We start from the raw sequence: 16,781 nt of genomic DNA, 5'->3' as shown, positions 1-16,781 counted from the left end.
CACTCTTGTGTTCAATAATATTTAAGGAAATACTCACTTTTTCTATGAAGGCAAGACACCTGCCGAAACCACCCCTCCCGTCGACATTTTCAAAAGGAAGCAAAACCGAAAGTATTGCGAAATATTAGCGAAGAAGAGCAGGATCAGGGACCTTCTGTGACAGTCAAGATCTGAATCCTGATCCGGACTTAGTGCGCGTGCGCCAGAAGAGCGGAGAAAGGCATCATGGTAGTCTGAGTCCGGAATAAAACACGACATTTCAGACCGATAGATCCTCCAGACTTGTACATTTATGCGCTTAAATGTCCTATGTTGTATGCTTCTGAAACGGTCACGTTACGTAATTAGAAAGGTGAGCAGCTGCGTGTCGGTTATTATAACGCTCAGCATGCTGGGACTTGTAGTTCTCACATGTCGAGGCTCTCTGCTCGAGCTACACTCGCCATGTGGAGCCCAGCACAGTAAGCGGGGACACAAACCTTTCCAACCTCAAGCAAACTGTGTGCTGGGTTGTCGGTCGTCATGTCATTTTGTTTTAACTTCGCCGTACCGGCTCAATCAACTCACCCGGACGACGAGGATGGAAATGAACCGCAAAATGGAAAGAAAGATAATGCTGCTAAACATGTGAGTAACGCAAGCTCACTAATACATGTGGTCCAGGTTAAGTTACTCAAAGCTGACCGACAGGAGGAGTTTTGACACAACTTGCTGTCATCTGTCATTGGATATGATCGTTATAAAAATAAATATATAATATGTGTGAACTAGTATGAGGGCTGGGTGAGGGAGAAACAGGACCATGTAGCTGGATCCCAAGACTACTTGGGAACCTACTTGTGTTGTATAGATGGACAGACTACGCGTCTCCACTTCCTCCCACTGTGCAAAAGTATATGTGTACCTGCTGAGTACACGCTCGGAAAATGTCGAGGGGCGGTGTCATATGGAGGTCCCGCCCACACGCCCGGCCAAGCCAATCACAAGCCGAACACGGCCGCATGTCGAGAGTTGCCACCTTAGATGGAAAATGAAGAGAGGAAAATGAACACTTAATAACACAGCCTCAGTGTATTGCTGATTTATATATCTAATGCCAAGTGTCCCTTCAGCCATGATATTTTCAACTTAAAGTATCTGCACAGAGCCATTGGACATATAGCTGAGGGAATATGTTTGGTCTTAAATATGCACGCTGCTTTATTTTTTTCAGAAGGAGGATGATGCCAAACCAGCAGAGCCAGTAAAAGAGGCCAAAGAGCACCTTCCACTATCTGACCCAGAGTTCCTCCTGAGGGATGCTGTCACTGAAACAGTTACCATTGGAACTCTTCCCCCTCTTCACTTCCTTAATGAGACCGTTTTTGAAAAGACTGCCTCAGAGAGAGAGGACGAGGAGAAAATTCTCTCTCGCACCGTGGAGCAGAGGTCCGATCTCATCTCTGGCGTGTATGAGGGAGGGCTTAAGGTGTGGGAGTGCACGTACGACCTTCTGGAGCTGATTGAGAAAGACGGAGAGACCTTTGCTGGGAAGGCTGTTTTGGATTTGGGCTGCGGTGCCGGGCTGTTGGGGATATTGGCTCTGCAAAGAGGAGCCACACAGATCCACTTCCAAGATTATAACAGTACAGTTATTGAACAGCTCACAGTGCCAAATGTAATACTAAACTGCCAAGAGAATGACAAAGTAGACAGTGAATATGACAAAGAAGGGAGGGGCAAGGGGAAAGTACAGGAGGAAGACAGTTGCAAAAAGAAGGGGAAAGAGAAACAAGAAGTAATAGATGGCAACCCACCAGCTAAGAAGAGAGCTGCAGACCTATCCCAGCACCAATTACTTGCCAAGTGTCGCTTCTTCTCCGGCGACTGGAGCACGTTTCTTGCTTTGGTTAAAAAGGAGGAGCCACAACCCAAATATGACATTATATTCACTTCAGAGACTATCTACAACACCACATACTACCCAGTGCTACACGAGACCCTCCACAAACTGCTTGCACCAGATGGACTGGTCTACCTCGCCACCAAAACCCACTATTTTGGTGTAGGTGGTGGACTGCACCTGTTTGAGACATTTGTGGAGCAGAGCGGTGTTTTCTCTTTGGATCACCTGTGGGATGGTGAAGAAGGACTTCAGAGGCATGTAGTCGTCCTTCGTTTTAGAATGGCAAAGAACACTTGAATAAGTAAAGCAGATTGGTTTGATATGCAGCTTCAGTCATGTAATAACTGACACTCTGCAGTTAATAACAAATATTGTATGTGCTTATAAGTTGTATGTAAGAGGAACTGTGGTAAAACAAGGAGGAGCTGTAATAAAATATGCTGTCTCATCTCCTATTTGGTCTTTGGTTACCTACACCTTATTTGTCACTGAAACAGTTACCATTGGAACTCTTCCCCCTCTTCACTTCCTTAATGAGACCGTTTTTGAAAAGACTGCCTCAGAGAGAGAGGACGAGGAGAAAATTCTCTCTCGCACCGTGGAGCAGAGGTCCGATCTCATCTCTGGCGTGTATGAGGGAGGGCTACCTCCACCTTATTTCACTTCCCATATAGAAATTTTAATATGTCTACCGGTAAGGTGCAAGTGAAGTGCAGTTGAAAGGGGCTGTTACTGGTCTTTAGATGCATGGGGAGAAAAGAAAGGAAATGGGCTCAGTGACCTTTGCAAGTGATTTCCCCAGTGTTCAAACAGCAGCATGAAAGCCAGGCTTGTTTCTGAAGTCCGGCACGAAATGTCAATTGCAACTTATCCTACCAGCCCAAGGATGGAGTTTGAAAGAGGATTCTAAAGTCACCGCACATCGTTGGTGGGACTCTATGGGGTCTCTGTACCTCTTACTTAAGTAATGGTTTTAGCATCAGCTAATGTCCCTACGTAATCTGGGTATGCTCCATTGCAAAACAGAAACTTACGAAATTGGCACGAGTACTTAAAGCCAGGAAATATGTGCAGATACACATCCAAGTAAAGGAAGGGAACGATGCTGTAATCTTTCCAACACCTTGTGGAATCCCCTCTTCGTCCAGATCAAGGAAATATATTGAATTATTCTGACTGGGCTTCTTTTTTGAGGAAGTATTATTGAAATTTAGACAATAGTTTCTCGTATTTGTGGTGACTGGGTAAATGAGGAATTCACAGGTCAGTGACCAACAAAACTGTCGTATTACTGTAAATTAGCAGGTTCAATAACTGGTTTTACCCTGGTAACCCAGTTCTGTCATGTTTGACTGACTGAACACAATCAGTATCACATCCCTGTCCTGTTTGACTAAGACCAGAGAGCAAATAAAGTTATTTTAGGAAGCCTGTGCTATTGTATGCACCCCTATCAGACCTCACCTGAATAAATGACTCAAGCTACACACATATTCACATGAATCCATCTCATCATAATCATGCCTATGACGCAAGTAGCACACTGCCCTTTTGACAAATAATATTTTGCAAAGATAAAACACTAGGAAACGCAGTGTCACCACCTCAAACATGATGTACATTTCAACACCCACAGAATTTCCACTTACATATCATGTAAATATATTGTATTGTTAAAAGACTATTTCTCTTTTACGCACACATACAAAACACCAAACACGGTTTCTGTTTGCATATGCCGGACCAGCAAACTTCCAGTGTGTCTGCTTCGTCATCGTCTCTCATCTCGACAGCTGTTCATGGCCTGTGGGGGAATTCCTGGTTCCTCTAGTAGACACAGCCTTTCCCCTGCTTACTTTATGGGAACAGGGGGCAGGGCCAGTCAGATGGTTTTCCTCAGAAACTATTATGTGTTGATTCATTGTGAGGGGGCGTGCTGCTCACCACTCCCACCGTTTCCTTCTTACTGGGAAGTGACTGTCAGGCTTACCGAACGGAGGGAGCGTATGAAAAACACATAGCGAGGAGGGAGGGAGACTGATGGGTGAAGTGAGAGGTGGTGGTATTTAAGGTGCTTTGCTCTGAATGCCAGACAGTATGTTGTATCCTTCCTTGGGGCTCGGAGGACGTGGGAGAGTGAGCAGAACATGCAGGTGAACCAGTGAGGGATGGCTTATTGTATGTTCATTTAGTTTTGAGAGACTTGCTGCTGATTCAACGTTGTAACGTCTTTTTATTGAGATGGGACTGCTGAAGAGCATTTAATGCTTGACCCTGCAAGAGCACAGTCCTGGGAGTAGATGTATTTCTAATGTATTCAAGATCTGGAGAGAAAAATGTCAGTGAATGACTGGGGTAAGTAGTTAGTCAAACTTTCTCAAATTATTGTCAGTCTAAAAGAAAATAATGTTATCTAAAATGTGTTCAGAAATGCCTAGTCAAAACCACAAGCTACAGACTTTCAACATGTTTAAGTTATGTCGTTTTTGAATTAGATAGAAAAAACAACTTCTACATTTTATTACTCTGAGCAGATGAAAGGTGTCAATGCTCTCACGCTACATTAATGAGCACCTCTTTGTGTGTGAGCTGTTTACACTAGCGCAGGCTTTCAAGAATGAATTCATGCCTCTGAGGGGAATTATGTTATAGTCATAGGCTGTAGAACGGGTTGTTTCCCAGTCCAACTGCCGGAAAGATAGGAGTTTCCTGAACGTGGGCAGGTGTGGCCTTCCTCAAAAAGTTCATTGTACTGTATTGCATGTCTCCTAAAAGAATGTACACTCACTGAATAAACTCCAGTGACTGAGATAACATTGAGGAATTATCTTGCGATACTGTCACTGTAAATGTTGACCCCTGACCTTCAGTGAGGTGTTGTTTAGATAGCAGAAGAGATTCTGTAAAACATCGCAATTCTGTTAATATCAAACTTACTTTGGAGGGTTCAAAGATACATCGACCAACAGTATGTCAGTAGTCACATTGTCCCAAAGTTCTCTTCCTGGGAGTGTATGCCATAAACGATGAGTCATGTCATGCCTTGACCGGAGCACTATCACCATGATTTGATTGTGTGCTTGCATCAGACTTTCTAACGACTTTCATTTCAGTGGTTGAGAAGCATTTCCAGGAATACTTTGGTTAAGATGGTTGGATTTCCTCAGACAACCCTGCAACTTCCCATATGCGCTGTCTAACCACAGCATTGGATCCATTCAATCATAATTTTGACATTTGTTTTCCACTTTGGTTTTATTGTACTTACATGAAATGCCTCTCAATCTGTGTCTTCTATTTATGAAAAAGTCAGTTTAAAGTCCATGATGCAATATCCGGTGTAATGCGAAATACAAGATTAATCACTTTTTAAGATCAACTTTAGTTGCCACCTGTCATGGTCTCTTGCTCAATCTTCCAATGAATGAAGTATGGCTGATGTTATCATCACATCGTCACCCTGTATTTCTTGAGAAATAGGGAAGATCGTGGGTGACTCAACCTCAACGGGCAGCTCAACATCTTGTAACTTGTGTATCTTACGCCCATTTTTATTAGTTCCAGAAGGTTTTTTTAAACTGTTTTATTGATTAAATAAAGTTTTTATTTCATGAAGACATTGGCAGTAAACTGAGTTGGAAAGAGCATTCTTAACATGAGTTGTGTCAAACAATTATTCGAGACTCCTGAGGACCAATTTGTGATAAGTGTTGTGCTATGAGAACTGAATTCCATAGATGGTGGCAGCTTCAGGTTTCATCTATGGGCTCAGTTCTTTTGGTACGGTGCTAATTTGTCAGCCTTAATGCACACACCAGAAAGCGGAAATCACGACCATCAGAAAGCCTACCTTTGTTTGTATGTCTGTGTAGATTGCTACTTTTCTTCAAACAATGAATGTGGAGTTATTTTTTGTACTGTGAATAAAATACACATCTGTAAATTACTGATCAGAGTTTATAATGTATATTGTATATTCTTTATAAACTTAATCAAAGATAATAATTTCTGTCAGTAATTTATTGACTCCTTTTGTTTGAATTTAAAATACTGCAATACTGCAATACTACTACAAAATAAAGAGTGAGAGGACAAAGATTTCCAGAAATGTAAGGACTACTGCCTGCATACAACCCACACAAGCAGACCTATTTTATAAGATCTTATCTCAGTTCTAGTTACATACACATCTGCAGTCATGGTGGTGGCAGCTAGATAGATTAGCTATAAACAATATGATTAGAAACGACAGCCAACGTCCTTTTCAATTACAATATCACAGAAATATCACAAAACTACACCTGCAGCTATTTAAGTACATAATTCAAAACAGCATTATGTTATGTGGGCTTTTAAGAGAGGAAGACTCTAAATATCAATACTTATTCAAACATTAGTTAGTTTTTCTTTACGGCCATTTGGCCCATATACAAAACTGTGAATCCCCAACCTTAAAACCACATCTTCCCACTGTTTGATTGACAGTGTATCAGTCAATCGCAATTATCAACAAATCCATGTGCACCTAAAATCCAGAGCCTTTGTCTTTTAGAGAGAATGTTACGTCAATAGAAGTTAAACATTCTCGATTGTCACTTGATTCACATAGACTTTAGATAGTTTAAATAAGTACTTAATGGGAAATATGGATGTTGTAGAAGATGTTGGTAGAAATCTGTACTAAGAGAGACATAGAGACATAATTGCGATTTTTGCTAATTAGTAGTCAATAAATTAATCGATTTACAGGACGTTTTAGGATGTTATTACTTCAAGGAGCTGCTCATATCAATACTCTGTTCTTTTTAATGACTAAACAATTGCTTTTAAAAACACATGTAGAATAAACAAAATTAATAAATAAACAGAATTAGAAGTTATTTGTAATTTAGATTAAACAAAATATTGTTTCTAGAGCAGTGACAGTATTGTTTACAACAGAAAAGTTACAAAATCAAGTCATTAATATCTCACTCAAAATGTCTAACTCTAAAATCTTCAATGTCAATAAATTACATGCCTGAGTAAAGTTTACAAATGGTAATACGTAATAATGAAGAACATTCTCTCGCTTAAGCCTCCTCAAAGAAGAGGAGTTTGCATTGTCTCACCGCGTTAGCGTGGGATTTCTCCGAGATCTTCGGTTTCCTCACACAATCCAAATACAATGCACAAGGTTAATTGGAATTCATCTAAATTGACACATCATAATCATAACCAACAAACAGGTTAGATGTTGAATGAGTATGACAGTAACAGTGATGGTGCAGTGATGATATAGTAATGAAGGCCTCGTGATCAACACATGCTCACTCTTCCATGTAGGAATGTTTGGTTCGAAAATGACACACATATAACAAGTGTACAACTAGGTAGCAAATTAACCATGAACATTAAATATCAGAGAAATAAACAGCATTAAATACGTCTGTATCAATGACCTATATCGAAGACACAGGTAAATGTAACTAAATGTATGGTTTAAATATACTGCCATCTACTGGGAGAAAGGGCAAACATCTTTACTCTGCGTCTCCTCATAAAGATCTGCTCTCCGTTCACTCAAGAAACAGCCCAATACGGGGGGAAATGCACGAGTGCTAACAGCAACAACTCTGCACACAAAAACGACTCTGATTAAACTGTATTATTTGCCTAAAATCCTGCTATTGGCTTAGCTTATATTTTGACAAACTGTCTTCAAAAGAAAAAACAAAAGAAGGATTTTCCAAAAACAAAATCAGCTCGTTATTTGAGTTCGGTTCTCTCATATTTTCGGTTTTGGATTCAGACGAAAAAAACGAAAAAACGTTTTTTGTTTTTCAAACCGAAAAAGGAAAAAATATGGTATTTCTGTATTTTCGTTTTTTTCGACAAAACTATAAAACCAACGATCAGAACGTACACGGACCTTTAATGCACATGTTCATTTTAATCAGTTGTGCTGGTAATATAACATCTTTTTCTGAAAACGTTTTACATTGTAAAAGTTCATCAGGAACGCAGTACGCTAGTAACTTCAGTGAACTATTGAGGATCCATGGACCGCCATTGTTGTAAAAAAAGAAAAAGAAAAAGAAGGAAAAAGTCCAATGACGTGACTCTCATGAAACGGCTCTACTCAAATCCCATTCCTATTGGTCATCACTCCCATCAGTCACTACGTCACAAGCCCCATCAGACCAATGGCGAGGTGGTTGTGTTATGCAGGACGAGCAACAGGCTGGGCCCCTGCTAGTGTAGCGCAGCGGTTGAGATTAAACCTGTATTTATTCGGCCAACATTTGTCAAGTAAAGCCTTTATGGTTTAGGCTCGTCTGGCCTTCGTTTTGCTGGGGGTAGACAGCCGAAGATAACGGCACATACACAGTTTATTGAACTAGAAAACGGGATTTGTTCGAGGCCGTGGCATGGATGAGGTACGGCCTACCAGTGGGGCTCAAACCCACGGGCTGGTGCCGCTGTTTCCCCCTGGACTGCAGGCTATCTACGGGGAATGCCGGAGACTTTATCCCGAACAGGCCAACCCGCTTCAAGTTACAGCCATTGTGAAGTATTGGTACGTACCGTTACCCCGTTTAGTGATGCTAAGCTAACTTCAGTTGAACTTGTTCATGATGTGGTGGCTGGACTGTTAGCCAGGAGGTTCGTTGCTTTGCAACCGAGCTCACGTTTCAGCCAACGACCTAACTTTACAGGAGCTAGCTAACTGCTACGTCACTTTGTTGAACTAAACTAGCTTGATTAAAACTTTCTAAGTGTTGCCCACTACTTTCCTACAAGTTATGGCTCCAGTTAAGCTCACTGTCTTTACGTGGGTGTGCGTGAACGTAAACAATGGCAACAATAACAAAGTTTGACATGGCTGATGGTTTTTGTTTTATGCTCTTTTTTTGCAGGTTAGGGGGACCTGACCCGTTAGACTACATCAGTATGTATAGGAGCACGGGCTGTCCAGCTCAGGACATCCAGGAGCATTGGCACTACGTCAGCTTTGGCCTGAGTGACCTTTATGGGGATAATAGGGTCCATGAGTAAGTATGCTGTGCTAATGTAAATACTTGACTTCCTGTTGCACGTTTGATGGGACAGACCACAGACACACACATATTGTGATTTTCACAACACTTGCAAATATGAAATCATAATGGCTCCTGAGGTTTTGTTCACCCAGTTTCCTAATGGGTGTTTGTGTATGTGTTAGATTCACAGGGGCAGACGGGGCCAGTGGGTTTGGTTTCGAGCTCACGTTTAGACTCAAGAGGGAGACGGGAGAGACGGCACCACCGACCTGGCCGGCTGAACTCATGCAAGGCTTGGCTCGCTATGTGTTCCAGTCAGGTAAGAGCACCGTAAACAAAGCTGTTATTTTTGCATGTTTGCTAGAGAAAACTAGACATTAAAACACTTCACGGTCCATATGATATTATTTTATATATTATTATGGAAATAAGTGCTTTTATTAGTTTAGTTAAAAGTTTTAGCTATTAGTCAGATATAAAAAAAAAAGCAGGTTTGGGCTCCGGAAATGTAATTTTCTGTTATTTAGGACATTTTAGGAACTGATTAATTAACTAATCAATAAAGTGAAATCCTTCAGCTGAAAAATGTGTGACAGTCACACATTGTCAGTTGTCTAGTGAACGATTGATCTTAGCATGTGTTGTTTTGATGGACCAACTCTTTCGGCTGCAGTTGGCATGCATCCTTGTCAGGTCTTTGTGAATGCTGAGAATGTGTTCTTTGTAATGGTGGTTATACTTCCTGTGATACATTAAAATATGCAAGAAAAAAGGCGTCTGCTGCAGGCAGTAGTCTTGGGTTTAGTACACATTATTTGTGTTTTTGGAGCTCTGGGTATTGACAGGAAGTCTAATTTCCCCTTTCTTTCCCTTCACCATTTTAAAAGAATAGTTTTTACAAATGCCAAACAAGACATTGTTTTAGTGTGTGAATGTATATGCTATGTGTAATGGGTATTATGTTATGCTGCTAAATTCTCCTATTCCTTCCGTTGTGTATTATAATGTGCACAATAAAGTGTGGTTGAGAGGGGAGGGGGCATTTTAAAGCTGTGAAAGAGAAGGAGACTCCCCTCTTCTCGCCACCCAGCCCTTCTCTGCTATCCAGCTGGGGTCAATTTGCGCGTGGGTGGGCTGGGTTCCTGAGCTAAATGAATACTGATTCCTGGCCATCTTCCCCCTCACTTTTCTCCTGCAACAAATCTGGATTGGATGCATGTTACCTCCCAAGCAGACAGATTCCTCAGATGGAAATCTAATTGTTAAGCTTTTTCTTTCCATATTTTTGTTTCCCCATTTCTCTCACTTACTCCCTCTCATTCTCTCGCTGTGTACCATCTGTGTCCCATCTTTTCCTGTCACTGCAACTTTCCTTCATCAATTCTGTATCATCGGATAATGAAAAGTATGGAAGTAGAGCTGCTTTCCTCTGCTCACAGAAAGTACACGCCCAAAGTGTGAATTATAGACAACTTAAAACAGCATATTTTGCCGTACTTTAAAAATTAAGTTCTCCTTTTTTTCCTTCTCTTCTACAGAAAACACATTTTGTAGTGGTGACCATATATCGTGGCACAGTCCACTAGACAACAGTGAATCTCGTATCCAGCACATGTTGCTTACAGAGGACCCGCAGATGCAACCAGTTCAAACACCATTTGGCTCCGTGAGCTTTCTCCAGGTTGGTTCAAATATGTGATATTCACATGTTACTTTTACTTCAAGCACTTTTGGGATCTTTTTGCCGATAACAGGAATATGGACTACAATTTAATATCAGTGATGATGATACAGGACACAATTGGTTATCATACATTTCCTATAGATTGTGGGTGTCTGCACAGAGGAGCTACAGGCAGCCCAACAGTGGAACGGCCAGGGCATCCTGGAGCTGATGCGTGGAGTCAGAGTGTGAGTATGATTGTGAATAAGTATATGATTCAACTAGATTATTAAGAAGCCTTGTTTGAGATTTTAAAAAGACACTGTACATATTTGGCATTGTTGTTATTCCATGGTCTTATTTTGTTGCTCAAATTTGTTCACAAGTGATGTTAATTATTCCGTTTCAGGATTGCTACGTCATTATAGATGTCCAGATCGGCTTTTGTTTTTTGGTATTAGCAAATCAAATATAGATTAATTTAATATTTATTGTAAGCACAATATCTACATTTGCCTACAAATGGTCAGTTATTGAACTGAAGTGAAAATGGAAAACACGGTTATGTCAATGCCACTTCAGTAAAGTAAAATCTATGGAGTCCAGTTTGAAAAATATAATGTGAGCAGCAAGTGAGGTGCTTAGTTAGTTGTTAATGTATTAACTCTTAGTTAAGCTTGATCAATGATCATGGTTAATGCTTGCCTGGACTAATGTTGATTGTTCTGTGTACAGAGCTGGTGGCTCCTGGCTGATCACAGACATGAGGAGAGGAGAGACTATTTTTGACATTGATCCACACCTACAAGTAAGGCTTTATCAATGTCTGCTTCACACAAAAGCATCATTTTAAACCTTGTGTTTACCAGAGATGTACTCATAAGTTTCTTTGAATAAGTCAATCCGCATGAAAATCATAAAAATGGGACTAATCGACTGAAGAAACCTCTTGTAAATCAACCTTTACATGATTTTGGCCTCTGGCACTATTTAGTGCTCCCACTTGGCCCAGACATTTTTATACACTGTCTTTTTATTTCTGAAAATGTTAAATTCATGTGAGTTTTATCCGAGCTAGTGTTGATGATTGCGTATACTTCTTGCTCATCTAAGCAGGAGAGAGTGGACCAGGGTATTGAAACAGAGGGCTCTAACCTGAGTGGGGTCAGCGCTAAATGTGTGTGGGACGATCTGAGTCGACCGCCAGAGGATGAGGAGGATAGCCGATCCATCTGTATCGGCTCACAGCCACGGAGGCTCTCAGAAAAAGGTATGCCAAAGTCCCAAAGGAGGGAAAAGAGTATATCATCTAACTAAGACTGAGCAGATCCAAGAATGCTTAACCAATCTGCTCATAGGCATTCTGGTTTCATGCTGTCAGCAGTGCATGATGGAATAATTCCATGCCGATCTTTGTCTGTGTGTTGACAGACACAGAGCAGATTAGAGAGACCCTGAGAAAAGGACTGGAGTTCAACAGCAAGGCAGCAATACCACCCATCAGCAGCCAGAGACAGAGCATTGAGAGACCTCAGTAAGTGTTCCTCCCACACACACAGAACATGGGTTCAGCTCAGCACAAGGGCTGCACCAGGCGAACTCCCCCTGCCGTGTGCAATGACTCGCAGCGCAACTGACATCTGAACCGTTATCACCATTGTTTCTTAGCTACAGGCATAATATGGTGGTTTGTCACAAATTGTGTTGCTATTTTTCTGTGGAAGTTGTTGCGATTTCTGCCGAGTCAGGTAACCGCTCCATGAAAGGGTGTTGTGAAATCTGTGTACATTTCCATGAACAGCCAAGCAGCTGCCATTTCCTTCGCAGTAGCTGTTTTTCACAGATGGCCATTCTTTCGCAGCTGATTGTAGCATGTCAGACTTCCTCACTTATATTTCCCTTTTGTTGCCTTCCACTCTTTCTTTTCTCTTCTTTGTCTGTTTCTTAGGAGTCGGAAGGACAGTTTAGAGAGTGAGAGTTCAGCAGCCATTGTTCCTCATGAGTTGGTCCGAACACGACAGTTGGAGAGCGTCCATCTGAAATTCAACCAAGAGTCCGGCACGCTGTTGCCTCTCTGCCTGCGGTACTGCGCCTCTTTCTCTGTTTTACTCCCACACACAGTATTTACTCTTTTGGAATGTCCCCTTAGACAGACTGATAAACAAGTAGTTCAGTTCAGCTACCATTTTGTTTCATGGGTGTGGCAGAAGTCAAACCCAAACTTGATTTTCCTTCTTTCACTACTTTCACTTTGATGCCACTTCAAAGTTCCAGTGAAGTGAACATAAATCTAATCTGACGTGGATAAAATGATCATCATTGTCATCATCAAAGGATATGCACTCTGGTGTCCCGTATTTGTCTGGCATGTTTTGTGCAAATAGGTGTGCTGTTTTTACTTCTCTCTCCTGACTCTTGACAAACTAGAAAAGTCAGCAAAGGTTATGACTGTACGTTGACTCCATCATTGAGCCACTGGAGTCAACATAACTCATGTACAGTGACTGACTGTCTTTCTGCTCACCTACCCAAACGACAGGAAGCAGCTTCAGAAAAAGGTCATGGATTGCTGAATATCTGTGATTTTCAGTGATCATAATTCTAGAAGAAAGTTGCCTTTTTTTAGTGTTTTTTTTTTTTTTTAAAGGTTAAAAACATGCGCTATAAACACACAAACTTGCCTTCTGACACAAAAGTTATTACATCCTATCCTGAAAAAATAATAAATGAAGACATAGCAAATTGCAGGAACATTTGTTTTGGCTTGCTTTGTCTTTTTAAATGTACTCACCGTGGGCTGGGCTAGGCTGCAGTTTCACCTTTTGATTCGGAACGTGACATTTTTGGGAATTTGTCTTTTGTAGACAAAATGCCACTGAAGCAATTACTGTAAGATTTTTCTAAATGAGGCGAACCTGCTCTATGTAATCTCTATCTGAGCAAAAAAAACAAGACCTTTGTGTGACAGAGGGAGAGATGTGCCAGGATTTAAGTGCGAGAACACAGTGTAAAGGGGACCAATTATGTGATACAGACACTGGGCGTGATGACATCAAAGGTTGCCGATAAACTATGCGACTTTTAATATCTGAAAACTTGTGAAAATATGAGCATTTTAAACTACTCCCAACCGCACCAAAGTAAGGAAGTCTCTGACATATTAGACATGTACTGTATTGAACTTTTTTACCAATCGTCTTGGTAATTATGGGTATATCACTTTTTAATTCAATTACAAAGCCACTATGTTGTTTCTACTCGTGAAGTTGACCTATCACATTTAAATGATCATAATGGCTGCAGATGCAGACATCTAAAAATAACCGTTTTATTAGTGTCTGTCTTGATTTATTACGGACTATTTTACCAAATGTCTGCAATTACCAAAAGAAGTTTGCACAAGTCTGTGAAGTTAAATGAAGAGGAAACAGTTATGTAATTCTTGAAAACATCTGTAAAATACTGACTGTTCCACTGTTGCCTTAAACAATTGTATATGTTAAAATAGGAACAGTCCATCTTCAGTCATCACAGAAACATTTTATAGAAAGTATAATTACTTGATCCTTGCTTGCCAGTAATTGTCACGTGGAAAGTAAAGTATTCTGTCATGGCTAAAATAAAGGAAAACACACATGCACCTTTTTGTAGTTCACACGGTACTGTGTTAAATCTTTTACAGGGGCCGGTTGCTCCACGGGAGACACTTCACATACAAAAGTATCAATGGAGACACCGCCATTACATTTGTGTCGACTGGAGTTGAAGGAGCGTTTGCCACTGAAGAGCATCCATATGCAGCTCATGGCCCTTGGCTGCAGGTATATACACACAGACTCACGGATAAACTCAAGGTTTCTATGTGGTGAGTTCATATTTAGTGCATACATTTGACCGTCTGCTCTCCTTGTCTAGATATTGTTGACTGAGGAGTTTGTGGAGCAGATGCTTGGGGATTTACAGGAACTCAACACTCGTGAGGAGGTAAGTTAAACCCCCTTTATTTTGTGACTTATTTTCAGTCTGGTTTGGTTCAACTGCCTGTTTGACCTTGTATATTTTATTATTATTTCTCTTTGTATAGACAAAGTTACCAAAGGAGTACAGTTGGCCAGAAAAGAAACTGAAGATCTCTGTCCTACCAGACTCTGTGTTTGACAATCCACTGCAATGAGACGGAGACACTTCTTCTCTAGAAACCTCCAATATACAAACCCCTGCAGACACACCCTTCCAGAGTGGACCATCATAAACAGGACACCTCCCCGAACAGGCAGCGACCCTGAGCTGTCATGGGCACACAGACATGTTGATCCCACAGTGGACGGCCAGAGACTGTTTCACTCCTGAACATGATCTGAGCGATGATCTAAACTCTCTTGACTGTTACTGCATTCTTAGACTAGCTACACTGTTTACAACATTTCTCTTGGGCTTGAATGCTTTTGAGAATGTCAAACCAGCCTGTCTAGATGGTTGACCTGCAAGAACAATCATTATAGGTGACACACAAGCTGTCGGGTAAATGAGGTAGTTGTCATAGCTCCAGTAAGGCCTGCAGAGGTCTGAGGTCCAAAATATGCGTCATAAATACATTTGATACTGCATCCTGTGATCTCCAGACACCGTGTCTCAGGCAATAACCCTGTTGCTCTTCTCAAAAGCAATTCTATTTATTCCCCTGGCCTTTTAGAAAAGATGGGAAAAGTCACATATTGAACCTAGTTTTTCTTTTGATTGAGCTCATGTGTATAGTATTTACAAATGCTGGACATTTTTCTCTTATGTGTTTGTGGTCATACCAAAGTTTTAACTGTTGGCAAGTCCTTTGCCCTTACAGTCTGTGTCAAATGTGTCCAGATTCTATGATGGTGACATGTCAGGCTCAACCATGATTAATTGATAATCACTGCCTGTTTGTCTGGAATAATCAAACCAGCATCTGACTGGTTTTCTTATCTGGCAAATGCTGCTGGTATAATCACCGCTTCTCACCTGTGCCAAGAACATGATTCCCGTATTATCAAGTGTTTTTTATTCACGCATCACGATGCGTCTTCTGAAGTTATGAAACGAACCCCATCAAGTCTGTTGTAAATGTTTAAAGACTGGGAATCTGTGGTCAGTGTCCTCAAGTTTTGTCTCCAGTGGCCACATAAATATGAGTTCAGATGTATCAGTAGGACCTGCTTGAAAATGAGTTGTAGTAAACTTCCTCAGTGCCTTGTGTTGGAATGGACCACATCTTCTTGGTTGGCTCTTGATGCTGTCTGAAGCTCCTGGCTTGTTGAAGAGAAGTCGCATTACATCAAGGCTGCTGCATTCAGTCTTTTTCTGTCATTGCATTCCGTTTTAACACAAAAACAGACTAAGATTACTTTTACTACAATTGTATACTCTTATACAACATGTGATGGCATCTTATTTTAGTTTGTCTTCTATTCAGAGTGACAAATGTAAGGTTTAGACATTGTTTATGGTATTTTGTAATTACTATCCTATGACTGAACTGCCTGATTGTAATCCCAAGTGCATTAAAGTGTGTAGGTATTTACACAAATAAAGCTGAAACACTAATGCAGAATTTTTTTATTTAAAGATGTGTGTAAATGCTTTTATCCATGTGTTTTACAATTTGACTCATACTCTCACCCACACACACACCGATGGTACCATGCAATGTCAACATAGTTGTGTATGTGTGAGACACTGGATTATAAGGCAGATAATCATATATATTGATATTATTTAATGAATAATAACGTGAGAATTTATATATTTGAGAAAATATGAGAAAAATAAGGCACAGTTAACAATGGGTTTAGAATAGAAGCTTATGGCATTTTTTTTTATCAACAATGTACTAATGTTTTATAGGTATAGATAAAAGCAAGTTTTTTGTTGCAAGCTTGTGAAAAACTCTTTTGGCTTCTGTTGACCTATTCTTTATGGCAATTAAATTTATAACTCAAACATTGTGCTTATTAGATAGAAAATGTAATAATAAAGGTGCAAGTATATACAGTGAAAGCGATGCGAAGGTGGCTTATAACTGATCTATAAACCAATTATTACAACCACATATAGGTGTGCAATGTTTCCACTCGTGCACGGACCCTCTTACGGGGCCCCTGAGGGCCTCTGTCCGGGCCAGCTTTCAGAGACTTGTGGTGCAAAGACTGGCCGGTCTCACAAGCAGCGTCTCCCAGTC

At 40.7% G+C, this 16,781-nt stretch overlaps 2 protein-coding genes across 2 annotated transcripts; both read left to right on the top strand.

The window, feature by feature from the left end:
- Nucleotides 1–522: 522 nt before the first annotated feature.
- Nucleotides 523–2,284, top strand: mettl18 (methyltransferase 18, RPL3 N3-histidine; the record flags this gene model as incomplete). Its single annotated transcript, XM_079229625.1, has 2 exons — nt 523–627; nt 1,214–2,284. 2 exons carry the CDS (start codon nt 523–525, stop codon nt 2,180–2,182), a joined length of 1,074 nt encoding a protein of 357 aa, XP_079085751.1. The 3' UTR covers nt 2,183–2,284.
- Nucleotides 2,285–8,295: 6,011 nt separating this feature from the next.
- On the top strand, nt 8,296–16,269 carry sufu (suppressor of fused homolog; the record flags this gene model as incomplete). The annotated part of the gene is made up of 12 exons (XM_079229685.1): nt 8,296–8,444; nt 8,785–8,919; nt 9,090–9,226; nt 10,446–10,588; nt 10,733–10,818; nt 11,306–11,378; nt 11,687–11,840; nt 12,002–12,104; nt 12,519–12,653; nt 14,253–14,391; nt 14,486–14,554; nt 14,655–16,269. The coding sequence occupies 12 exons, from the start codon at nt 8,296–8,298 to the stop codon at nt 14,742–14,744; spliced, it is 1,413 nt and encodes a 470-aa protein (XP_079085811.1). The 3' UTR covers nt 14,745–16,269.
- Between the last annotated feature and the right edge of the window lie 512 nt (nt 16,270–16,781).

This window comes from Taurulus bubalis (genome assembly GCF_910589615.1).
Source record: "Taurulus bubalis genome assembly, chromosome: 14".
Taxonomy (NCBI): Eukaryota; Metazoa; Chordata; class Actinopteri; order Perciformes; family Cottidae; genus Taurulus; species Taurulus bubalis.
Note: the sequence above shows the minus strand (reverse complement) of the source record. Positions and strands in the feature narration are given on the sequence as shown.